Below are 26,712 nucleotides of genomic sequence, written 5' to 3'. Positions count from 1 at the left end.
CGTCACTGAAAAAAAAATACCAGCGAAGCAACTCCTCGTCAGACTGAATGCATTTTATTGAAAACACAACACTGAAGACCATCTGCTGCAGTCAGCTAAGAGTGTGGGAGGCTCAACAGTGTTTGCTAGGGATCATTTGCTAATTGAAACCAGCAGGTGCATCCTTACTTAATATAATCCTGGTACACATGGATGCACTCTGACATGGAGATATAACACAAAAAAACTAACCTTTGAACATTCAGAACCTCACATGACATAGTGTACAGGGGTGGACAAAAGTCAGCTCAGTTATCCAAAAAACAATTACCACAGTTGTATTCTTCACAAAATTCAACTTGTGCAGATTTTTTTGTGTTTTCAATACATCATATTTTACTCCTTTTGTGTTACTCTCTCCACACTGTGTGTGTTTGAAAGATCAATGGACCTAAAGGATGTTATGAAGCCAAATCCCTGAGGATGCTATGACATCATGAGTCAAACCTCTGAAGGCACAGAGGTGAACGCTCTTTATTGCTGTCAACGAAGTGATGTCATATGACTCTGCTACAGTTTCCAGTCATTTTCAATGAATGCCTTAAGAGGAATATGTATTAAAGGTTTCTTTATTCAAAAGAGATTTCCTGGCCATTCAAACATCACAATTTCTCCAAAGCAAACGGGATGAGTCATTGTTGAGAGTAATTTTCTTTGCATGGGTTCGCCGAACACTGGGCACAGTATTTAAGGATAGATGGATGGACACCTGGTGATGGTGTTAGTGGGGGGGTTAGACCCTCTGTCTTTTAACCAGGGAACTGACTAAGGGATAGGTAAAAAATCCCCACAAGTGTAAAAACCTAAATACATTCATGTCTAATCTCTTTAATTGCTGCAAACACAAACGCTCACAAAAGACGTGATTAATAAAACACCCAGTGGTCACACAAACGATTAAATTACACAAACAAGGCTAATATGCGGTCATTCTATAATATGCTTCTATTGACGTATCTTAAACATTGATAGTAGAGCATTCCCCTTCGTTTCACTAAAAAAAGAAAAGGAAAAGTTACATATTGCACAAACATGGAAATCATTTCGTGGAAACAAAGAAATTCATCAAGCAACATTAGGAAAGAAAGTGAATACAGGGTCCTTTTGGTGTTGCGGTATGCCGACCCTGTCGACCTGTTTGTGATATTAACTCAATTCTGTCCACATTCAGACGGAGCAGATAGTGGGGTTCTCCCAAGATAAAACTATTCAAACCAGTCATTCTGTGGATCATCACGGTGAATCTGTTTCCTTTCAGTATTAGGATGTTTAAGAACACTTAAATACAGTTTGTCAATGCTTTAACATTATGTGATTACTATATTAGAAATTGAAAATAAAAATAGTTTCCCTGTTAGAATGTGTTTCAATGGATGAAAAAAAAGTACATTTGCATTGAGTAGAAACTGAGGTAGCTTGAATTAGGAGACAAATGATTAAAAAGAGGTGGTACACAGGTGGCTATGCAGACTATAGATAGCAGGGTTGGAAACAGCCTTTTTCTGTAAAAAAAAAATGCTACTGTGAGCAAGCCCTTTTCCAATTCTGAGAACAATCAAGAAAACAACCTAAGTGGCTGATGAGCTTTGGATCCCATTAGCCACTGGTACATCTTCATCCTAATTCAATCTTAAAGACAGTTTGATTGAATATTAATGACATTAAAAGCTCCCACTATCCAAATCATTCTCCCTCGGTCCAAATCAAACACTGTAGATGGACTTTTAACATAATGAATGTGATCTTGGTAAGTGCCAACAAACAAGGACATGCATGTTCATGGTTACAGAAAATGTTCTACCATACAATGAGAAGTGTGGTTTTGAGTTATCAACAGATCAACCTGATATATTCTTGTCAGGGCATTGCAGTGCTTTTACATTAAAAAAAAAATGCTGTATTTTCCAGAGAACTTTTACATGATATTGATGACTCACAGCCTGGACAGGCCTCCACAAGTTGAGCCAGTCTGGAGCCAGTACATGAGGTTTCATGCCAGGGGGCAGCACAGCGCTTCTAGCTTTCAGTGGTCTGTGTTGTTGCTTGTATCATCACGGAGAGCAAAGCATTGATGACAGCAAACTGAAATGTTACGGCATTAAAAACAAAACACATGCTAATCAGTGGAGATTATGACAGACATTTGCTTTGAACAAAAGCTTAAATTGAAATGAACTTTTAAAAACAACACACACACTTTCAAACATGATTAAAATGAAATTAATAGAGTAAAACTCGTTTTGGAAACAGTCATTTCTTCTCAGTGCCACCCAGGCACAGTACAAGCAATGTTTCCCTCTGGGTTGATTAAAATGACGATGGCTTGTGTTTTTAAAAGATGCAAATGCTTTTCGTATGGTTTAGGTATGCAAGATAAGGCAACTGTCGAGCGATTAACTCAGAGCTCTAGGAGCAGGCGAGCGTATTTCCCTGTGTGCGGTGGGGGTTGAGGCAATGCGGGCCCGGTCCCTCTTCAGTGGGCTTTGCCGTTGCCGTTCATGTGGCTGGTGTTTGACTTGGGCACCTCAGTGCTGTAGAGACAGTCCAGGAAGCCCCGGGAGATCTCCGTCACCATGGACCTGTCTGGGATAGACTGGGCCATGCCGTAGATCGCTCCCTAAAGCAGCAAAAAGACACCAGGGGGTTACAAGCGCACAGTTATACAAGAAAAAATAGCCGTGGTTTAACTATACACTGATAGATTATCACTAGTCTGTGGTATTGGTATTCAGAGCATTTTGGGTAATAATTGAGGATTTACTTATGTTGGTATAACTACTTATAAACCTGCTTTGACTGCCGTTAGTTTTCCTCCAAGCAAACCGTTTAACAGCCCGATAGAACAGGTTTTCTCTGAGCTGTATAATTATACTGTAGATGGGGTTTTCAAAGTCCGTTATGGAGTCAGTCAGTTAGCTCTGGGTTACAGCCTTTATTTGTTTATATTTTGTCAAAGTAATGTTACTTTGACAAACCTTAAAAGAAAGACTTTTAGCAGATCCTGTTGGTAATGTACCCTTAGATGTACAGACAACTATCACTGGGTTACTCTGATACTAAAGAACACTTAAACAAGAGACTGACTGAACAAAGTTATCACTTGAATATTAAATAAATAAATAAAAATTAAAATACACAAAGAATTGATTTCTTTATTCCAAATCATTTATGTTTTACTGTAATCTGATGACCTTTTTTCAGTAAGGTTTTACTCTATGCGTGGCCTTCGTGCTAATTTCTGTTATTTAAATGAAGGTAACACTTCATTCCTGGCCGTGTTCCTAACCAACTTGATGGGCACAATGCAGGTTTGTGGCTGTTGGGTGGAGTAGAAACAGACACCAGACACGACAGCAGCAAAATGAAATGCCACGTGCACCAACGGCATATTAAACAATAGAGACTGGCAGACATATTTTACATGGTTTGTCAAGCCTCAGGACAAATGGATATTGTACAGTATCACAATTGGCTGCACTTTCAAGCTGGCCAAAGAATAAATTAAAGTATGGCCTTAATGACAGATGCAACAAAAAAAACAACAACACACTGATTAGCTGGAGTATCCTCTCTTTTTGGGTGCCTTGGTTTCCTTCTACAGTCCCAAGACATGCAAGTCAGCTGAATTTGGAAACTGTGCTGTAACTACTGTAGCTATCTACAGGAATCTATACTTATACATTAACATGTATTGTTACAACAGAGCTTCAAAAGCAGTGGCCTTATGAAACGAACTCACCAAGTTATGAAATATGATATACCCGCACACGCTCTTCAAGAGACAACTTTTTATACATGAGTAACTGAGACATTGTACTGTATTCATTGAGCATTGTGCAGACATAGCTCACCATTCCTGTGGTTTTCTCTTTGGGGTTCTTCAAGATGACGGCAACCTGCTCTGTGACGTCGCGGACAAATTGATCGGCGACGCCCGACTGTGTGTGCAGATATGTGCAACAGATGTGGATGCTGTCAAAGGAGAAGATTACACACTTGTTACATTCCTGGCTATTCATCGTAGTCTTGTATAAATATTACTTGGTTTTTCTTTCAACTGTGTACCTGGACGGGTATTGCAGAGTGTTCAGATTCCAGCCCTTTGTCGTCAGCGCGTTAGACAGACGGAAAATGTCAAAGACATCTGAGCCTATTGCTACCACCGACACCTCTGGGTCACCAAAAACAAACACACCCTGGATCTTGGAGATTCTGTCAGTGGAAAACAACAGCAACAACAACATGAGTTCAATGATAAGATAACTAATGTTTGAAACCAAAGTTCAACAGCTCTGGTGCCTTTTCTAACGCATCAGGAATTCAGTGTCAATAAGCCCCAGTGTCTTACTCTGTTTTGAGTTTGCGTGCTGTGCCGATAATCTTCTTAGTGGCATCTATGTATCCATTCTCTCCCATGTGCATCATGGTGGCCCAGCAGGCGGCGATGATTCCTCCGGGCCTGGAGCCTGCAATAGAGGGCGAGGCGTAGATTCCCCCCTGCCAGTCTGGAGCTACAAAGTACTGGTAGTGACGGTACTCTTTATCACTGTAGAGGATCACTGAAGAACCTTTGGGGGCGTAGCCATACTGGAGACACACAATACAGTGTTAGCCTTTACTGTCGAGGTGTGGCCTGGAGCCGGTTAAGATCCAACATTGATCTTTATTTGACATTTGATCTCTGCTAGTTACGGTCAGCTCATTTAAAATCAGGGCTCAAAACACTACTGTTTAGCATTGCTTTCAACTAAAATAGTCACAGTACATAACCCGCTTTAAATCTGTAACTATTTATCTGCTTGCTTTGTTTTTTAAATACAAATTGGTATTATTACTATTTTTTATTATTATTTCTTAATATTTATTTGATTGTTTTTGCATTTTTTAGCTTTTGCTTGTAATTTTAATGTTCTATTTTTTATGTATTTTCACCCCTGTAAAGCACTTTGAATTGAACCACTGATTGCTTCATGTCTAAATGGGGCTATATCAATAAAAAGTGCCCTACAATTATATCTAAATACAATTTGTATGAACCCGTTTTTTTTTAAAGGCAGTAGAACAAAACTAGAAAAATTTATATTTGGGAAGCTTGAGTGCAGTATTGATTTGATGGGAAAAGACAGCCACTCCTTACCTTGTGCGTGTCTGCCGAGATGCTGGTAACACCTTTTATCCTGAAGTCAAACGGGGCGAGTGGATAACCAGCTTTGGCCATGAAGACAATGAGGAAACCTCCCAGACAGGCATCCACATGCAGCGGGAGGTTGTAGCGCAGAGCCAGCTGGAACGCACCAGGAGAGAAAGTGTCAGAGGTTTGACTTCCCTGTTTTCATTTGAGAACCTATACAACGGGAAAATGATTCACTTCTGACCTTGGCCACTTCCTCAATGGGATCCATGATTCCATGTGGAAACTGAGGCGCTGAGCACACGAGCATGGCGGTGTTCTTGTTGATGGCTCTCTTCATGGCCTTGAAAGAAGGGGGAAACGGGACGGGAATAACTCACACAGTCTAAGAATAGCAGTCAATTAGCACCTACTGTCTGTGTGTGTGTGCTGTACTCTCACCTTCAGGTCCACTTTCATGGTTTTCTTGTCGAGGGGCACGTGAACAAGCTTCATCCCAAAGTAATGTGCTGCTTTGTCAAAGGCTGCGTGGACGCTCACAGGCGCGACACTGAAAAAAGCAGAAAAACACAGCAATGATGGAAGAACACAGGAAAGAACACGTCTTATAATGACCCTTTGTCTTGTATTAAAGTAAAAAAGTTTAATTTTGGATGAATTAAGTGCAGTGCTGCCATATCACGTTGTTCAAGGCCTAGAAGTACTTGTTGTACAAGCTTTATAACTCTGAGAAAGACAACCACATGAAACAACCTTTTGGAATCTGGTGTTAAACCTGGAATGGGTTGACAAAAAGAATGGAACTCATATTACAAATCCATGGGATTCATTTCTCAGTGGACCCTGAAATCTGTCTTTTGAGTAACTTGACCAATTCAAACCATACAGTAATCGTAACTCTGTTAAGGTTACAGATAGTATATCTTTATAATAACTAAAAACATATGGATATGAAGGAATTTGAATCTATGCATTAGCATGGCAGTCAACCTGAGAGTCCTTCAATCACTAATAGGGCATGCTCTGTGTTGGGCCGCTCTGGTGTCGGGAGGACAAGATAAGATGATGATCGAGAGCCCTCTCATAATAATGCATGACAAAGGTTGTTGACAGAGGGTTACACACGTTGTTTGCCTTCTCGCTGGAGGCGTGGATTTATGACGTGGGACATATTGTATAAAGCTGAGCGAAGGCAATTGTACTTACTATGGCTTTGCTATAACTGTGATCATGTATACATGCTGCACCAAGATCTTCCCTGACGTCAGATATGTGTTGAAATAAACCAGCTTTGCAAGTCAAGACAACTTAGGCTGCAGTGTTTACACCATCATCTACATAACATGACATGGCAACCCCAATATTGATTATATGACAGGCACTCCTAAGTAATTTTGTTATGTAATTATGCTTTATCACGCTAGAATATTAAAAAGTCAAGCTGCCCATGAATGGTCCCAACCACTGTCTTATAGCTCCTGTACTGTTAATGTGTTATGTCTTCTGTTTTATGGCTTTAACTATATAAAATAAAGTTACAGCATTACTGTATTACATAAAGAAGGCAAAAAAAAGATATGGCTCATGGACCATATCTAGTAATGAAGCTCCTCTTACATTTCAGGGTATTGGACACCGCGTTCGTACGCCATGTCTCTGTATGCCTTGCAGGCCATCAGTATGCTCTCAGTGCCACCTGAAGTAACCTGGACAGAAAAAAAGGGTTGTTCAAATGTAATCAATCCATGCTTCAGATCCATTCATCCTTAGCTTGTACCACGTTTGAGCATAAGTTTGTGATAACTTACTGTGCCACAGGAGTTAGGTCCACCATGGAAAAGTTTGCAAGACATTCTAACAACCTCTGCCTCCATCTTTCTGACGCCAGGGAAGATGTCTGGGTGGAGTGGGTTGCTCCAGGCAAAATCTCCATAAACCTGGGAGCAAAGAAAACAACAGTTAAAGGAATACTTCACCCATATGGAACCGGCGTTCTATCATTATAAAATCGCTATTATAATATAATGTATGAGGTTTTTCTTCCCTCAGTCTTCCCTTGGCCCAGCTGTCCTGTTAATCCTAACCCTATATTTTCCCATGTGTGATGTCACGCATGGGAAAATGTAGGGTTAACCAGTGAGACCATAAAACAATCTTTCTTCCTTTTTCTCAGGCTAGGATGAACCAATTTCTAAAAATGTTGCACATTCATACTACATAGGATCTCAAAGTTGAATACACCTTCATATTTACACCGGTGAAGTAGGTCTTTAAGCTTTGCATAGAGTTAAAAAAGGAGCAAATATGGGTTGTTGGTCAAACAAATACAGAAAACTGCTTACTGTAGCTTACACCAAAATGTATTCAAGTTGAACCTTGACTGTTCGAGGTTGGGAATGCCAAAGTTGAGACACAAAGATTGCATACCTTCACCAGGAGATTGGTCAGTGACTCATCGCCCCAGTAAACTGCACCGGACACGCATCCTTTCTCCCACGGCACCTCATCTGCAACAACAACAACAACAACTTAGTCTTTTCAGGAATCACTGCTCATCCCTCTAAGAAAGAATAACTACTTTTCAGGAGGTCAACTATGCAGATAATAAACCAAGAAGCTCAGGAATGATTGCTAACTTACTCAGAGTCTGGTACTCTCTGATTTTCTCCAGCACTTGGCTCTGAGTGAGGCCTTTGAAGGGCAACTGCGTAGTGTAGCTCATGCCATCCTTCAGAGTGCACAGACTAGCAGACATGTCATCCAAAGCCTTGTTGAGCTGACCCTGAATCTGTCGTGAAAAGAGAGGACAAGTGACTTCAAGTAGCGTACGAGGAGTGTTCAGTTGCTGTTGATCCTAGCAGAACCTTTGACATAAGCTGTAGGCTTTTTATGAAACCAGCGTATCGTTTGTTTAGGAAGTGAGTGAATACATTTATAAAGAGAGACCGCAGATGCGACATGGTGAGGCAATGTATTTATGTGATGGTAATATGATGGTGTAGCAGATTAAACTTTGATTTAGTACCGTACTAGAAACACAGGATGTTCCCGTCTGCCTGCTGTAAATTATTTTGTAAATTCCCGGGAATAATCTGACCCATGCAAACTAATAACTTCATAAAAATAGTGTTGTTTCCACTGACGGTCTTGTTTGCTGTTGTCATTTATGGCCATCAGAGGAAACATTTTATTGTTTCATAAACATTTAAAAGTTCCTCAGAGGAGGGTTTAAGCAGCCTCCATGGAAGCATAAAAAATACAACAACAGTAAAGTGTGGCCTTCCCCTAAATCGACTGAATGTGAAGCTACTGTGTTTCAGACTGAACGGAACAACATGTACTATCAACACTTTGTGTAATTCTTTTTGATAAAGCCTGAAAGAGTTGTTCGATGGTGACATAATACTCAGAAGTAACTGACTGTTATCACCAGAGCATGTGGTTGAGTGTGCCAAAGGTCTACCCCCCTTCCCCTCCCTCCCAAATGCTGTACTCAGTCATACAAGAATGACTCATATGAGGCTCACACGACAGTCAGTGCACATCTGCTGGGAAAAGAGGGAACAGATTCACCACTCATACTTACTGCCCCGCCGACAAAGGGTATTTTCCTGATGAGTCGAAAGCATCGCTTCTTGATTCTGGATGTGAGACCTATTAGCAAGAGAGAAAAAAAGACAAGACAAGGCAGCAGCTGTGGTGAGAGACTGCTGCACACATTCAACCACAGACATTAAACAGCTGACTCGGACTCTGTAATCACACACATCAAGTCAGGGCAAGACTTTGCCCACAGGGATTGGAGCCATATTCACAAATCATTTAATGGTAACCGTGGATTGGAAGCACTGACGACACACAGAATAGTTCAGATCCCTTCGAGATGCACCACGACTACCGACCGTTTTACCCTCTCTCTCTCTGAGAGCTGTAAGATGGGAGGAGCGGACCTTGTTGCTGAGGAATTCCACCACTGATTGATTGGTAGTAGAGCTAGAAAGTCTAGTTGATCCTATAGGTATTTCTCAGTGTAACAGACTAGAGGAACAAGTACTCCACTGTGAGATCGTAACCGCAGACTACAAGGGAAAGAATGAATGAAATCTTTCCATCAGATAGCAAACTGTGCTTAATCTGCTTATCTACTAGCAGGGCTTAAAACCTGATGCTAAATGTCCAAGAAAATATGACTGCAAATTACAGTTTGGGAGCCTATATTAGATACTGTTTAACTGGCAGTGACTTAAGAAGCTTAGTGAACATGGTCGGTACAAGTAAGACCCCAGCCTGCCTCATTTTCACCCACGTATCATGTGTTAAAGCTTACTTTCGTGCTGGAAGAGGAGGCCTTTGAGCCAGACTGCTCCCAGTGTGGTGAGGACCGTGGCTCCAATGATCTGCCATGGCTCCAGGTCATCGCAGCGGGAGTTGACCTGCCGTCTGCCCTCCTCTAGGTACAGCAGGACCATCTCCTTATACACCTCCAAGGCACTCTGGACACAGACACACAGACACACACAGACACACAGACACACAGACACACACACACACACACACACACACACACACACACACACACACACACACACACACACACACACACACACACACACACACACACACACACACACACACACACACACACACACACACACACACACACACACACACACACAACGTATCACAGTGAGTTAAGGTGGCTTCAGATTGAACCGTCACAACAGAGCTCCTGGATGCAACACAGGATTTTTATGCATGAACCATGGTTTTCCACTAACATTATGTAGGATTTAGTGTATTCATGTCAAGACTCTACAGATCACAACATGACAGCTGCGTATTCAATAAATGAAATGCAGAAGATCCCAAGAATCACACATCACTGCAAACACGGTCTGTTACAAATCTTTTCACGCGACTACGTCAATATAGGGAAGTGATCATCGCATACACTGTTGTCATCATTTTATGCCACTAGTCAGTCAGTAAGCATTTTTTTCTTATTCTCCAAAATGAGATTGTGAGTCAATTTCAATGGCTTTTTTTTATGACTTATTAAGTAAACCATGTCCATGACACTAGCATAATTATAAGTCAACAATGAAGCTCTCAACACATTTGTATACAAAAGGTTCAAAATCCTTGTATGATTAACACGTTTCAACAGGTATATCAATGCTGGCCCAATATCACAAATCAAGTACTTACATTAGAAGACATCTTCAGACCTTACAGAGTTCAACTTCCCCAAAACCCTTTCACACTAATACTGTCGGAAGTGACTCAAACCGCTGTCGTCTCCAGGTGAGAGTGAGAGAGAACGCTCTGAGCTCTAATGGACGACTATCCCCAGACTCCTCCCAGCACCCCAACCAGAGCCAAAAAAACACCCAGACACAGACGAGCTATTTAGCAATCAAGATCAAGATCAGGCGGCAAGACAGGAAGTCTGCCTTAAAATAGATAAAACCTAGAATTGATATTGCGCTCTCAGCTCTGAGCCCGATCACTTGTAAATGCTGAAATATTTCCCCAAACCCTGAATGGGAATTTGTGGAGATCAACAACTGCGCCCAAGTCACGGCAAAATATCAATCCCGGTAGAAATACACAAGTTTCATAATTGCTGCATAATTTATCTCTCCATTATCTATGACACAAAGTCTGATAGCCACCTCAGCCACAATCAGATGGAAAGAGGCTTAGGGTCCAAAAGACAATCTCTTAAGTAACTGCGCTGCATGAAGAAAACATTCTTATCCTAATCATAATTGTGTAATGAGGCAAGGTGGCTTGTGCAACCGATATACACCAATCATATGGTGTCTCACCCTAAGAGGATGTGGGGTGTGTTATTTCAGCCTAATTGTTCTAACAAAGAAAATGCATAAATGGTGAGAATATCAGGTGTTCTCTTGCAGTGAGTGTGAGTTGTAGTGGAGGGCAGAGGCTGAATGGAAAGAGTCCCCCCCCCCTCTCAGTCTACAGCTGCCATACCTGCCTACCTGGATCACATGTTCTCATACAGGTTTGGCAAGATCAGCTACATAAAGGCAGAGCAGCGAGAAGCAACACAGAAAAAAATAATTACATTAAACATGCGTTGTCTGGAGGAGTTCAGTTCAGTTCTCATTTATTGGAAGTGGTACAAGAAAATAGGTTGAGGGCACCTGATTGCTGGCACGTATCTGCCATAAAAATTAAAAAGGATTAAGTGGTGCTATCTCCCATCAGATTACAGCCCTCTCTCTCTCTCTTTTGCTCGTCAGTATTTCGCTTTCGGGGTCGGCCCACCCACACGTTTCCAAACCATTCAGTGCTATCTTTGCATCAGGAAAACTTATACGGAGTTTCACACAAAGGCTCTTGTGCCGGCATTGTCCAAAGTCATTGTTGACAACAGTGGACGCCCATTCCTTTTGCTCCCCCTCGTGCAACTTTGGATCGCTCTGAAAGGAGTGCTTTGGTTGTCTCAGAGGGGAGGTCACGTTCTCGTGGAAATGTACTGGGTGTGTGAGAGAGAGAGAGAGGTAGGCTGCTGCTCCTGGATACATCAAGGAGGAAAACAGACCTGACATCACCAAAGGCTTTTGAGACATAGAGAGATCCAGGGATCAATTCAGGGGGAAAGAATTACTGCTGTGTGGTGTCTGGAAAGTTTTCCTTTGAAGGGTCTGCAGAGCCTGAGGGCTACAGTGAAATGAACTGATGGTTCGGCCAAAGTCATGAGGAAGCTCTCAGAGTTACTTCTTCTTTTCTCCTCCCTGCATTGACCTGATTGATCCAGTCTGTGACAAGGCAGTTTTTGCAGTGACAGCAATATGTGTCAGACTAGCTCCCCACTCCCCTCTCTAGGCTCAGGCTACAGTCTACTATCGTCCAATCTTGATTCAGCCACTTGAAGCAAAGTCCCCCAAATCCTAACGGCTCTCTGGTGGCTTCACTCAAAGCAATGCTTTGTTTTAAACTTCCTGCAGGTTTAGCTAGAACAGGATCTCTAATTTTATACAGTGGGTGCCACTGCAACAACAAACAATAGTATGGAGCTGTAAACTTGCTGACCACAAGGCACCTCATCAAAAACACAAATCAGATTTGGACAGTAAAGATACGTTAACATGAATCCTTGCACTGGCAGCGTTATGTACTTTTCATTTGTATTGTCTCCTTCATTATGGGTGTGTGTGTATGTGTTGTTGTCGCTCATCTCAAGTAAAGTTTCTCATTTTAGGGGCCAAAGTATCAATTTTGGGTTAAGTATTTCTTCAAAAGCAGCCATGAATCTGTAAGGTTATTGGTAAGTCTTTGTTAACCAGAGTCATTGTCAAGACACACTTTTAGTGGACGAGGAGCATCCTTGGGAGCAAAACAAGACGGCTCACAAGCTCACTTCACTACAGATAAACAAGTATCCGCGTCCTCAAACGTCTTGTAGCAGCTGTACCATCGTCCCGTGCATCTCACTTTTTACGCAACGTGAAAAAACATGCTGACGTGAAGCGACACCTACCCAGTAGTCCATGTCGTCGACGCAAACTCTGACCGAAAGTCCTCCTTTTTTTGTGGCTCTGCTACTCAGGAAAGTCACCTCCAGCAGCCCGCTTTGAGTCTCTCATCTACATGCTACTATCAAACCACAGCAGCAAAGCTAACCCAGATTCAGGAAGTAAGCAACAGTTCTGACGTAGCCGCGCGCGCGACTCGCCGTGCGTAGATCTGACAACGCTGCGGCTGGGTCTAAATAAAGTGAAGGCCTGCCGTCCGTGCCGCGCCGCATGTGTCTGTACATCTGCTTTGTTCAGGGCCGAGGAGCTTTTTGACGCTCACAACTGAACTGGTTGAGTTAGCGGAGAGCTGGTGCTGCGTTCACTGTCCCATCCATGTCCGTGCATTCATAAAAAGTAAAAAACTAGGTTATAACATTAACAGTATTTTAGAAAAACTAAAAAGAGTACGTCTCCATCTGCTCCAGGAAGGTTTGACGAGCCACAAAATAATAATATATTATTATTATTATTATTATTATTATTATTATTATTATTATTATTATTATTATTATTATTATTATTATTATTATTATTATTATTATTATTATTATTATTATTATTAGTAGTAGTAGTAGTAGTAGTAGTAGTAGTAGTAGTAGTAGTAGTAGTATTAGTAGTATTATTATCGTTGTTGTTGTTGTTGTTGTTGTTATTATTATATTGATTTATTTCATGTAATGCATCAATTGTGTTAATACATAACAGTTCTGTTTTCTTGTATGCAGGCTTAAGGACTATTTTATTTCTTCAAATGAAGGAGCTCTTTCCTGTAAAAACATTCAAATCATGTTTTTCTGAGTTAAACAAAAAGATCTATTTCGAGCTTTGCGAATATCAATTGTTTTAAAAGTGTTTCTTTAATGAAGGACGAGGAGCAATTTTTCCAACCCATAAAGTAGGCTAACATTTCATCTTTAAAACGATCTGGAAAATTCTAATTAAGCATGTTTGTAGATTATTTGACTAAGCTACAAATCTAAATCATTTGTGGAAGTAATAAATCATTTAATTCTTTAGATATTTGTTCGCCAACATTGGAGAAAAAATGGGAAATTTTGGAACCAGAATATAAAATAAGAAGTTGTTTGGACATTTAATATGAATGTATTTGGATGAGTTGCGTTGTATTGATCTATGACATAGTGAGGCCTGCTCTTTTGATACAAGAATATGCTTATGAGTGGGAAACTGATTTTTCTTTGTAAACGTCTTCACCTTTATTCTACTTAGTTTCCGTGTTTCTGACATTACTTTAAGGCATCATTTGGTGCTTCTTTTGTAACGCTGTTTATTCACTCGTTTTCTTTGTAGGAGTGAAAACAGCGCCACAGAGCAGTCGAGCAATGCCACTGCAACTTTACCTTAAACAACAATATGATGAAGGCTCACGCTGCAGATATAAATCAAATTTCTAGTTAACATACATTCTGTTATGCAGACAGGTTAGGACCCACAGTGGTTACAATGCCCTGAATAATGAGTGCATCATATTTTCAAGACAGCACCACTGAGCTGTGTGTGTATATTTGCAAAAACTACTACTACTATTACAGACCTTATTTGTAAAATATATTTTAGTTTTCTATAAATACGTTGAATAAGGCTAAATGTAGAGTCATTGTTCGGGTCTATATTGCAGCTGTCACAGCCCACAGAGTGGGGGTACCTTCCTCGAACAATTCTTTCTTCTGATGATTTTCATTTTAATGATTAAATTAATTATTGAAATTTGGTGTTATAAGAGAATCGGCAATGGGTCAAATTCGTAATTAGAAGGGTCCGACAAAGTATCCGTACTAGTCAATTTAATTAGTTCATAATCGACTGAGATGGTGGTGACAAAAGTAAAATAATTATAATAATAATAATAAAAAATAAATTAAGATATCTATTTGTTAAATAATGTTTTTTTCCAGATTAGGCTACAAGTATAACTATTGATTTTCACCGGAGACTTTTAAAAGAAAAGCCATTCAAGAAAGATCTGCTGATATATGAGCTTTTTATAGAAACGTCAATATATTAACATTCAATGGCTAGTGTTATGAATGAACGCAGTCTAAATGTTATATGTCTTACGAAGATTTCATCCATTTGTAGAATTTCCATGTTTGTTGTTTTTATCCACTAAGAGCCATTCATGAATAGGCTACAGGTTTTACCTTTTGAAACGAGCTATCCGGGGAAAGGGGGGAACAAATCTGCATTAGTTTGGTGGATGAAAGGGGGCGAGTTGCAGCCACAGCCCCTATTCGTGCTTCAATCTCCAATCTTTACAGAAAGACAAACTGCCTCCATAGGACAGCTATTCCACTATAATTGGTGTACACTGCCTTTAAAAGCTGAGGTGAGACGTACAATACATTGCTTGTGAAAGGAAACTCCAAAGCACATTAAAAGTGAATTACTTCTTGTGTAAAGTGTGTTCGGGGTCACGACGCGCGCACCTCTCCAAAAAACGCACACGTCTCCAAAGGCGCACAAAAGGCAGTCACATTGTTGAGGGGTTTCACAAGAGGTGTACATATGGCATCCGGGTTGCAATTAAATGTTTTTAAGATGTTTTTCCTTTCTTGAAGAAGTTTCCTTCTTCTTTTTCTTCTTTCCCGGCAGCTCTTTGCCAGAAAGGAGACGAGGAGGGGGCACATTGAAAGGCTTCGCTGCTAGTTTGGGATGACAACAATCTGGTCAGCGAGTTGTTGGACTTTGATTGCCCCCCTCAAAACGTCCTTCAAACAAAAAGCTGAGGACGGAAATAAAGCCCCACCTGGTACCTCTGTTTGCTAAAATAATAATAAATAGATTTCGTTTAATAAATAAGCAAAAGAGCCTATAAAGTGAAGTGGTAGAGGAAGTATTAATCAGGAGCCTCGGTCAGGTATCACCTGCTCTTGGGCTTGCTCAGTTTATTGTTAAATATTGTTAAATCACTTTTCGTACCAAGTCTGCTCCGATATCTGCTATTTCCACAGCAACTGGGCGCTTATGTTTGCCTACACTTTGCATAACAAGCAGGACACTACAGCACACTGATAAAAATCAAGGAGAAAGACTGACAACTTCAAACCCACACCTGTCCATGATATCCGAATATGGATTTGGCATCAATGATTATTTGTAAAGTGGTAATATTCCGTTTACTTTGGACTTTTCGTGCCTTTTATAACAGCAAGGCACCATCTCGTATCTCTCTAGTGTATTTGTCCAGTTTATTGAAAGCATATGGTTATCAGATTGTTCCCAAAACACATATTTAGACAGAAAGTTAAGGAGAGCTTTTTGTGATCCTTTGTTGGCAATAGTAAATCATGTTTGAGCCCTGCCACACTCCCCCTCTCCCCCTCACCAGAGCTGAAACGTGTCTGCATATTGTTTACACATTTTACTAATCTTTAACTTTCCAAAAGCAAAGTTAAATTTAAAAACAAGTAATGCGCCATGAGTTATGGCGATAGTGGACATGATTTTGGAGATGTCATAGCGCACACATGTATGCTCAAGTTACAAGAAAAATAGGGTTTTTATTGTTTTGACACGCAACAAGACCCTTTGTACTATCACTTCACACAAAAGGTTTCACTCTCTCAAACACTCCTTGTTCGGTGGACCCATGCGTAATTGTCTTTGTCAAACTACCGGAGCTTTGCGCTCTAACGCATTAAGCTAATGTTGGCCCAAATGTGGCATTAAAACCAATTAAAACATATAAATAAATACAATTGTATGAGGTACACACGAGGCAAGTTACTCTATAAAATAACTTTAGGCAACACTCAAGTAAGGACTGGATTGGCAGCAGCTAAAAGTACTTTAATGTCAACCCAAGCAAGTCATCTGACGTCAAAAATACGCACCTGCATACTTGATCACAAACAATTTAATGGATAAAAACGCGGAAACTCTGTTGTTTTTACCTTAATTTTAAGTACTGCAGTGCACTTGACGTTCCTTTTAGAAGCCAGTTTGCCAAGTAACCATGGCCACTATGCACCCTGCAAGCTTGTGCCATTATTTTGGGTGCGTAAAATGTGGCACTACACAATAAGCATCGGTGTGGTAAAATTTACAAAATAATTCTTTTTGGCAAAAGGTCACAGTACTATTATATATTTCTTACGATTGCATAGCCTATGGACTTAAAGTAAACACAACAACCAACCGAATTTAAAGATGTTCCCTGCGTCTTTTTATTCAAAATTATATATATATATAAAATAACTGACTGGCCTCCAGAGCTTCAAATGGAGTTGAATACGTACCATCTACACTCGTGTAATCAGACCATTCTTAAAGTGTTTGGTAGTGGAAAAATCATTTATGCGTAAAAAGAAAATATATCTATATTTATATATTCTTATTATATAGCTATACATTTGATTCAGTTTATGTCAGCGCCTTTTCTTCTTTTTAAATGCATACAGTTCTACTTTGGTTCTGGGAGACTATTTCTTCGATGTGCACCAGAAACGAGCGTGTCCTCACTGAACTCCAAGATAAAGCAAAGCTCCCTACAATGTCTTCTACCAAGACTTCCAACTTTGGCTCTAAGAGACGGAGTAATGGCTGCATGACACTCTATTGCCATATCATGAACAGTGAAGCAACTCAGAGCCAATAGTGATTCTTAAGGCTCCCTCATTTTAAAATATTGCTACTAGACGGACTTTTGAGAGTTGTTTAATATACGCTCTGTGTCAGAAAAATTAAAAAACACCAGTACAATTATTTTTTTAAACCTGGCATTTACAGTATATGTCAGTTTTCCACACACTAGTATTTTTTTAAATTGAAAATTACTAAGAATACACAAAGAACATAAAGAATGAGAGCGAGGGGGAGAGGGTGAGGGACGCGCTGCCTTGAAGCTGATTGGCCACTTGTCAGGCGCTGTTGATTCAGGCGTCCATCCTGCAAAAAGATAAGATAAAGGCCATATAAAAAAGCAGAGATGCGCATCCATCCCTCACTGTCAGCTGCACTTTGCTGCCTCCAGCTACAAGAGAGGATTAACCAGGACGTCTGGCTGTCTCTTCTTCCGAGCATCACCTGTCAGGTAAGTGCAAATATATCCATTCATCTGAAGCCATTTAAAACAGTAACATGCCTTTCATGTCTCCTTTTGTTAAATCGCTTGTTGAGGGGACAAACCTGTAAAGCAAATATGATAATATGCCTATAGTCTAAACAATAAAATATATAATGTAGGAACAATAAGAAAAATGAGAAAAATATTATTTTCAGACTTTGAGAAACGCAGCTTGATTAAATTATACTGATAGGATTTCCTTATTGAAACTTAATTTTAAATATTTGTAAATATTTTTTTATATTTGTTGTTATGCCAATCTGATTGCGTTGAACTTATATTTGCACAGGATGTCTCCAAAAATACTGTGCGATCCCACTGACCTGCGCACATGCTGTGATGCGTTGACGATCAGAAGAATGACTGAAGTTGGCGACACTTCAGGGGACTCGGATGACAAATCTGACTCACTGACTCTTATCGAAAGTGACACTTTCTCAATGAAACCCAAAAGCAGACGTGGAAAGTCTGGACAGCGGGGCAGGCGCAGAATGAAGGCGAACGACAGAGAACGCCACCGGATGCACAGCCTGAACTCCGCTCTTGACTCGCTGAGGAGCATCCTGCCGGCACTGCCCGAAGACGCCAAAATGACCAAGATCGAAACCCTGCGCTTTGCCCACAACTACATCTGGGCTCTCACCGAGACGCTGCGCATGGTCGACCAACACGGACACAGGCCGGGATACCTACCGGTGGGATCTGAGCTGAGCAGCCCAGCAACAAGTGTCTCACCTGTGGAGTGGGACGCGTTGTCACCCGTGGAGTCTGGTCATATGGCTTCAGCTGACCCTGACCCAAGAAACTATTACGCATCAGCTCATGAGATGAACTGTAAGATTGGACCAGGACATCAGTCCAGTGTCTTCCCCGTGACCTTTTATTTACAGTCATTATGTGGTTAAAATGAACTCGGACATACTTTGCACTGTTTTGACCTTTTAATAAGTGAGGAACTCTTTATGCCTGCCAATCACACAAATCAGAGGTGCTGCAGCTCTGCACTCAGTGGACTGAAAGCTTAACGCCAGGTTTCACTTGCACACGCCCCGATCAGTGATGTCACAGCAAGTGTTTTCCATCAATAATCATCTTCTAGCTGGTCACTGGCTTAGATCATAATTAGCCAAACATTTTACCTAACCCTAATTCTAACCCTCCTGCCCAGAATGAGCACATCTGCATTTCAATTAGAATGTATTCTTCTAAAGCACTTAAACTTAAGTCTGTTCCAACAGACTCTTTAAAAAAAAAGATCAAGTACTTAAAGTTTTTTCTAAACTGTCAATTGAGGTAGTTTCTTACCTGTTTTTAAAACATGATTTCATGACCATGTTGCACTCAACAGAACAATACATCCTATAATTACAATTTCAACAAAACACCATGAAAGCACAATTAATGATTTAAGAAGAAAATATTTATTTGGTTTTGATATTCAAATGTGTTTGAGTTGTTTCTGTAGCAAAACATCTATTTATTTAATAAAACTGTAGAAAACATGTCTGTGAAAAGTGGTTTCCATGATTCAAAAAGGACACAATGTAATGTACAAAGACAAAATATGTAAAAACAATGGCTGTCATTCAAATGGAACATTTTTAGGGAGAGAAACAATGCCATCATCACTTTTCCTTTTGTAGATGCCAAAGTTAATGTGCAAATCGACATTTTCAATTGTGTGGTTCTTTACGGTCTTTCCCACCAGTGACTGTACAGAAGCAGAATAAGAGAGAAGACGATTTTAAAGTCTTAGTGGTAGCATGAGCTAAATGTTCCAATGTCTTGGATAATGTCCCAGGGTCCTATGGAGGCGTGCAGTCCGAGGCAGAGCTCTACTTGGGGAAGACGGTGACCACGTCGTAGCCCTCGGGCGGGGTCATTCTCTCGCGAGCGTGCTTCTCACAATAAATCAGCTCCTCTACAAAGAAATGTCCCTTCTGTTTGAGGTTGACGTCACAGTCTGTACAGGTGTAGCACTCAGGGTGACGGAACTTGTCCCTCAGCTTCACCACCAGCCCTCTGAACAGGAGAGATACAGATCGCATTAAACAGGATTATTTCATTTCATTTCAAAGTTTCATTGGAGGATAAACCCCTTCAGATTCAGCATCTTGTTTTTGTATGTACATTATTCAGAAAGTAAATGAACACAACTAATTAACAATGTATGAGTTCATTGGGGCTAGAACAGAACCCATTCTCAGATTAACACAGTACACACATACACACATCAACTAGTTCTATTTCATCCTTACTGACCGACAGAGGCAGTGCTTAAAGCACTCCAGGATTCATAGAACCGGGGTTACATACGTAACTGTTTTAAATGGATTGATCAGCTTTCTATGGCCTGTAGTAGCAAGACTGTGTCTTTACTGCATTCAGCCACAAGGGGGAGACACACTCCAAACAGAGACAACACTTCAGGCACTTTGTGTGACATCACAGCATGTGTTTGTTGAGTGTGAAAGTGTTAAAACAATAATGTCGGCAAGCAGCAGTTAGTAGTGACTCTCCTCTACTGAGGAGAAAACTGAACTCAGATCTGTGCAGTAAGTTATTCAACGTTTGGATACAGAATGTATGCTGCACTCTCCACAGCGCTGCATAACAAACATGCTACCTGTAAAACAGTACTAAGGAATCATAAAACACTTACACAATCCCAGATCCACATTTGTCACAGATGGGTAACTTGTCAGCGTTCCCCAGTGATGATCCAATCTTTGTTGCAGGTGCTTTCACACTCCTGAACCCTGACGGTGAACTTCCGTCACCTACAAACATCAAAAACACACATGAAAATCTAAACTCATTATCTGGGAGATTTCATTCATTTTGATTAAATTTGTTCAACACACATTTTTGGTTTAAAAACATTTTCAAGCAAAGAAGGGAGAACAGAACAAAAACTAAATTAATCTGCTATCTATTTGTAAATGAAAGATAATTATGTTCCCCAAAGCCATACACTGTTTAAGAGAAATGCTTTAATTTCCCTTTTGAGGGAGGTGTGAGTAAGAACCAGGATCCCTACCCGTCTCGAGAATCTCCTGCAGAACTTTGAATGAAGCCGACTGTGGCGGAGGCTTGTCAGACTCTTGGTTCTCCGTCAGCATCTTGTAAACCTCTGAATCTGCTGCTATGGGCGGCCGCACACCGCTCTGCACTTCATCTGATGGAGCTCTACAGAGACATAGTGTACATTGCAATTAGAGGAAACACAAGCATCTCAAAACACCTCGTCCTTTCATACATAAAGAGCATGGCTAGAAAAGCCCAAGACGATCACAACACCTTTTCTTTTTATTGCTTCTTTTCACTTGGTCTTTTTGACAATTATTACACTTCTGTTTGTTCCCAACAGAGCTGGTCTAACACAAAATATAGTTTCTCTTAATACTACTTTATTGTTAAATATTGTGCTATACGTTTAGTTTATTTCCGGTCCAAAAGGCTGCACTACAGTGTTACAACTTTCATAGTCTGGCTTCCTGGATGTAGAAAGTTGAGATTGGGCCAATAGCCAATCATAAGGCTGCCGTCAGAATTTGTCAGAAAACCCTTCCCCTTCCTCCACTCAGAATGGGAAACAGAAAGGCTGTGTTCGGAAAGCCATACTAGCGTCCTACATCCTACATCCTCACCATTTATATACTGCATATTGTCTACTCAAAGATCGATTGTGTATGCGAGGTGCGTCAAAACGTTATCAGTTGAAATATACTCGAGCAATGAAGAATTTCTTCTTTTTCTTGTAAGATTCAGGCAGTTTAGACACTGTTTACCGTATAACTGCCCTCTACAGGTTAGATATTGAACTAGATTTTTACAGTCCTGTGTTCATCATCTGTGTTTTAGACCTCTTGTTTTATAATTATGTTTTGAGGCGGAGGATCCCTCCGTCGCTCTGTGTCCGGCTCTTCATACAGCAATCAGCTGTCTGTCAGTTGAGCTGGACGAGCCGCGGTGTGTGGAACAGCGATCTGTTCTGATCTCTCTCCACTATCAGACTCACATCACTCATTTCACTTAGTAACTCTAATGTTGTTAGGTATTTATCTTCATCTCTTATCTATTGTGAGAGTTTTATGAATGACTGCACGTACAGTTGTCAGATCGCGGACCCTAAACAATGTCGTTGCCTAGCAACTTGCTCGAAAATATTTCATTTTCCTGTGCGGGTAGAATTGACCCAGTGCATTGTGGGGCGGTTGAGTAGGAAAAGTATCCAATCGATCCATACCCAAAATCCTCCCGGAAATTAGTACTCATCCGGGAATTTCTCGCATACCCAAACTCGCATACCCAACCGTCACATACTCAAATTGAAGTCAAAATGAGTATGAGTAGGACGTTAGTATGGTTAAGTACATTAATTGGTTGAAAGAAATGAAAACAGGCCAGCCCTTTTCTACCCCTATCTCAGACATGATAAGAGAGTGTTCTGCCAGACCATACTACAAGCTGTAGTTCTGTCTGGCAGTGTGAGACTACAACTTTCCTACAACTTATAATAGTATCTATGGGTAGAACTGGCAGAAGTGGAGGCTTGTCTCTGACAGAACTAAAGCGGGGTCAGCTCAGGCTGTTCTTACTTGTTGCCGGGCTCATTAGTTGTAGCCAGGGTTTTAACATCGTCCACTGCAGAGTTGAAGTTCTTGATGTTCTCTGAGGAGTACAGACCAGAAGGAGTGTTGTACTGGTTGGTCACAACTTTTGAGCCAAAACCAGCGAATGGCAGAGCGCTCCTATTGTGGGTTGAGCCTATATTTTTCACCTCCTACAAAAAATTAATGGGGAAAAAAAATAACAATTAAAGCATTAAGTCAATAACAGAGCAAACAAAAAAGGTGGTAAGTGCAGGCATGATGTATTTGTGAAGTAACTGAAACTAGTCTTGAAACATGCTCATTGTGCAAAATTTGTGAAATGGTGGTCACAACCTTTGACGCTTTCAGATGAACTTGAACAGATGAACTTGAATTTGCACATGTGCAAACATGCAGCTGATATTATGAGCATTGTAAGTGTTACTCAATGCTTAAAAAAACACCCAGCCTCAAGAGTTTGCAGCAATGAATTCTGATGAATAATGATGCAACTGCAGACTTTGAACACTGAGACTGGGAAAGACTGTCCAACTGAAAACGTCAACTCTTCTCATTTGCTTCTCCAACTGCTGCTTCCACTTTGACTCAATGTCACGGCTAATTTAGCAGGAAAATGTACGACTGTGGATTGTGCCTTAATTATAGCTAACGGTCTTTAAAGAGGAACACGTCATGGTACTGGCATGCCATCAGAGTGGGCACATAAATACCACCAAACCTAGCTCATGCTTCACAGTGGGAACACGGAAATGCCTCCAAATATAGCTCATGCTTCAAGCTTCTGACATTTAAATTGCAGAATAACCCAGAGGCTCTGTGAGCATTAAGTAAACTCACACACAGAAAGCAACAGCCCTAGCATTGGACAATGTTATAAAGCCTAGGAAAGTACAAAGCAATACTTTGAGGTAATAAAGCAGTGAAAAGGCATCAAAGTGACAGGCGCTTGAAACACGTGTTATTGTGTTTGTGAGAAAAACGCACATCATCTGTGACCCGTGTAACACAAACTCTCCTACATGATTCCACACTTTGGCCTTAACTTTCCACTCAGCGGACAGGAACTGAGGCTTGCGTCAGAGCTTGGCTGATAAACTAGCGTCTCCTAGGAAACCTCCTGTTGGGGAGTAAACAATGACTTCATGGTTGGCAGTATGAAAGTATTGTGGTCGCAGAGGGAAAGGAACAAGCAGGCTTCCAGAAAACTGTATGGCTACCTGTAATCAGCACTTCCTGAAAGCAAACTAAATGGGAGAGCTGGGGGAGAGGGGCAATTTTTCTTAAAGCTTTATTTGTTGAGACAGCAGACACACACCCGTGGCTCTGATGCAAGATTCATCTTGTACGGATGTGTCTTTCCTTCCTCGGATGAAAGCGGCGACCACATTTTAGCTTCAGACCTGGAGGACAGAGGGAGGACAAGAAGAAGCCATCATGAATATTGTTTATGCATTGGGATGAACATGCCTGAACACCTGTGTCTTTCTTTGTATGCAACAAAGCCATTGCAGGCACGTTCTTATGCTTTTCTTACTCCACAGTTTACCCCACCCTGGATGCGCTCAACACAAAACTTCTTAATTTAAACGGACATATTTGGTTAAACCTGCCTGTTGAGTCCATTTGAGCTGCAGTGATGAGGTAATGCACAAACATGACACAGACTCACATCAAGGCTTAGCATACAATCACTTTCTCAGACTAAAAGCAAAACACAGAATGTGTGTGTAAAAAGCGTGACATCACTCCCCGAACACCTGGATTGTGGCTGAGTCGTCTCCTGTTACTCAGTGTTTTTCAGGCCCGCGGCTAGGAAGAGCAGACTGGCACATGTTGCTACATCATACCTGTCTATGGAGAGCACCATCTCCTCTATGCACCCCTTGATCTTGTTCTGCGCCTCCAAGTGAGTCATGCCGTCTGTCGCTTCTCCGTCGATAGCCAAGATCATGTCTCCAATGCACAGGTTGGCCTGGGCAGCTTTACTCCCAGGGGTGACCTACAACAACAGATCAATTCAAAAGACCTGCTTGTGGGACTGTAGAGCTTGAATGATAGGAATTTAAAAAAAGGTATACAACACCTGCAGAGGCAAAGCTGACTTTAATATCTTTATAAAAACCTATTTCAACAAGATGTTTTACCTCAGATTCTTTCAAATGTAACCTTACAGTCTGACAGCTAATCAAATTCTAATCAGACCTGATACTTACGGCTGTATAGTTTAAAAGACCGACCTTCAAGGACTGACCTTCCTTCACACACCATTATTTACAGTAAACACAAGCAAAGCAACTTGCAGAGAGAGAGAGAGAGAGAGAGAGAGAGAGAGAGAGAGAGAGAGAGAGAGAGAGAGAGAGAGAGAGAGAGAGAGAGAGACACACACTCTGGCACAGTCCAGAAATTCCTAATTTTTTTTTTTTCCATGGGTGGAGTGAAGCGCCCAGTATAACACCATTTACAACAGGAACAGCAGCCCCCACTCAGGCAAAGTACACAGTGCAGGGTCATATTGTGATTCACTCACTACAGCCACAGGAGTGTCCAACTGTAAAACATGACTGACGGATAATAAAGCATCGCCCTCATGAATACAATGCTGCTGTAAAATACACAACTGTCAGTTAAGAGTGACAGAGGGGCTCGTGGACACCCACATTAAGTCATTGGGAAAAAAACATAACTATATTCTGTAGACATGATGAAATACGGACATGTTCGGACTGTTGTCTTGTTTAACATGTAGGCCTACACTAAAGTGTACAGCGTCACAAAGAAACGCAACACAAACCACCCAAAACAGCACGGAATGTCATAAGGGGCATGAACTTACTTGAATGTGTGTCTCTGCCTACATAAAGGACTGGGAGTAAGACAATGGGCAACACAGTCCACAACTGCCAGTGGCTGAAGGTAAAAGAACAGCCCGCAGTCATAACACACCCACACTGTAATAATAGCTAACGTTAGCTTAATTCAAGTGATAAAGTTTAGCACCTGTGTGTGGAGTGACGTTAGCCTTTTGTTCACATTAGCTAACGTTAAATATGGTCTACTCGGTAAAGACGGAACTACGAAGAGCCTGGTGAACATTTTGTCGGGACAAGCCCAGGTGTGGTTCCACTGACTTCCAGCTAACAGTAAAAGTAACTTACCCTGGAAATAGTCAGCGGCTGTTCGAAGTCCTTTCCCCCGACCAGCCTGAATCCCCAGGGCGAGGGACCCTGAACTACCACCCGCAGAGGCATAACGTTAATGAGGATGAAGTTTGTTTGTGAATAGAATTGATTGCGTCCGGAGATGTGTCTGTCGCAGTCTCAGACCACCAGCTTACTTCCTACAGCAGCAGATGACATGTGCAATGATCGATAGGTAACAGTGTGAGTCCGGGTACAGCTCGGCAGCATTAGAGGAGGAGGAGGACCCTCAGGATACAGTTGGACGAATAGATTTTGAAGTTTCCACGCTGATAAGTGAGGGCGCAAAGATCGTGTATTGAGAAAACAGATTACTCCGTATACTATTTATGTGTCGGAGAGGAGGAAAGTTGTCCAGGCGTCAATGGAAGGGGATTATGAATAGATCTAGCGGTCACCATCAGAACTGCAGCTCAGGTAACAATAGAATAGATCAAGACTTGTTATAGACTACTAAACTTGCCTATTTGTTTCTTAGAACAAAAGTATAAGTATTGATTCTTCTGGTAGGGCTAAGCTAAGCTTAAGACCCAAAGATATAGGCCTACAACGCTTTTTCTCCGACTAAAATATGAATAAATTGCAGTGGGTAACTAACATGTTCCCATTTTCCAACCACCACAGACACCCTCCTGCTGCCTAAATATTCAATAATAAGCTAGTACATCTAATCAAACTTCAAGAAATGTCATACAGTCTTATAGGCTAGTGTGCTGATAAAAGAAAATAACAGAAGTAGAGAGAAACAATGTAGGCCTATACAGGGTATACAGGCCTGTATTAAATAGTAGGCCTATAGGTGAATAGTGTTTTTTTTTTCAAAGTTTTTTTTTTTTTAAATGAATAGTGTTTTAAAACTGTTTTTTCTTCCAAGAACAAGTAAGACTATATAGGCTATACAAAAGCTAGTTTGTGAGGCTGTGGTTGAATACATTTGTGAATTTGGAGTTTAATTTGACATTTTTTAAACACACAAAGCTAACTCTAATTAAATTACAGCAAACCACGTTTCACAAGTTTACTTGTGACAGTTTTTACGTAAGTAATAACAATTAGATGCAATCTCCTAATGCGTTTAATAGATGGCCTCTTACAA

At 40.9% G+C, this 26,712-nt stretch overlaps 2 protein-coding genes across 3 annotated transcripts; both read right to left on the bottom strand.

Annotated features, from left to right (window-relative positions):
* Nucleotides 1-32: 32 nt before the first annotated feature.
* Nucleotides 33-12,810, bottom strand: sgpl1 (sphingosine-1-phosphate lyase 1). 2 transcript variants are annotated; one of them, XM_080037293.1, is made up of 14 exons: nt 12,681-12,810; nt 9,498-9,663; nt 8,757-8,824; nt 7,811-7,958; nt 7,598-7,677; nt 6,979-7,107; nt 6,788-6,876; nt 5,612-5,720; nt 5,415-5,513; nt 5,177-5,323; nt 4,388-4,626; nt 4,105-4,251; nt 3,891-4,011; nt 33-2,656 (listed from the first exon to the last, which is right to left on the bottom strand). In XM_080037293.1, exons 1-14 carry the CDS (start codon nt 12,690-12,692, stop codon nt 2,513-2,515), a joined length of 1,698 nt encoding a protein of 565 aa, XP_079893419.1. In that variant the 5' UTR covers nt 12,693-12,810; the 3' UTR covers nt 33-2,512. The 2 variants fall into 2 exon arrangements, with proteins under 2 accessions (XP_079893419.1, XP_079893420.1); XM_080037294.1 differs by lacking the exon at nt 12,681-12,810 and adding an exon at nt 10,379-10,472.
* Nucleotides 12,811-19,207: 6,397 nt separating this feature from the next.
* On the bottom strand, nt 19,208-25,858 carry pdlim1 (PDZ and LIM domain 1 (elfin)). Its single transcript, XM_080037413.1, has 7 exons — nt 25,575-25,858; nt 24,267-24,418; nt 23,735-23,819; nt 22,405-22,589; nt 20,844-20,992; nt 20,466-20,583; nt 19,208-19,825 (listed from the first exon to the last, which is right to left on the bottom strand). Exons 1-7 carry the CDS (start codon nt 25,665-25,667, stop codon nt 19,639-19,641), a joined length of 969 nt encoding a protein of 322 aa, XP_079893539.1. The 5' UTR covers nt 25,668-25,858; the 3' UTR covers nt 19,208-19,638.
* Between the last annotated feature and the right edge of the window lie 854 nt (nt 25,859-26,712).

This window comes from Ammodytes marinus (genome assembly GCF_949987685.1).
Source record: "Ammodytes marinus genome assembly, chromosome: 11".
Classification (NCBI taxonomy): domain Eukaryota; kingdom Metazoa; phylum Chordata; class Actinopteri; order Uranoscopiformes; family Ammodytidae; genus Ammodytes; species Ammodytes marinus.
This window is presented reverse-complemented; position numbering and strand designations above follow the sequence as displayed.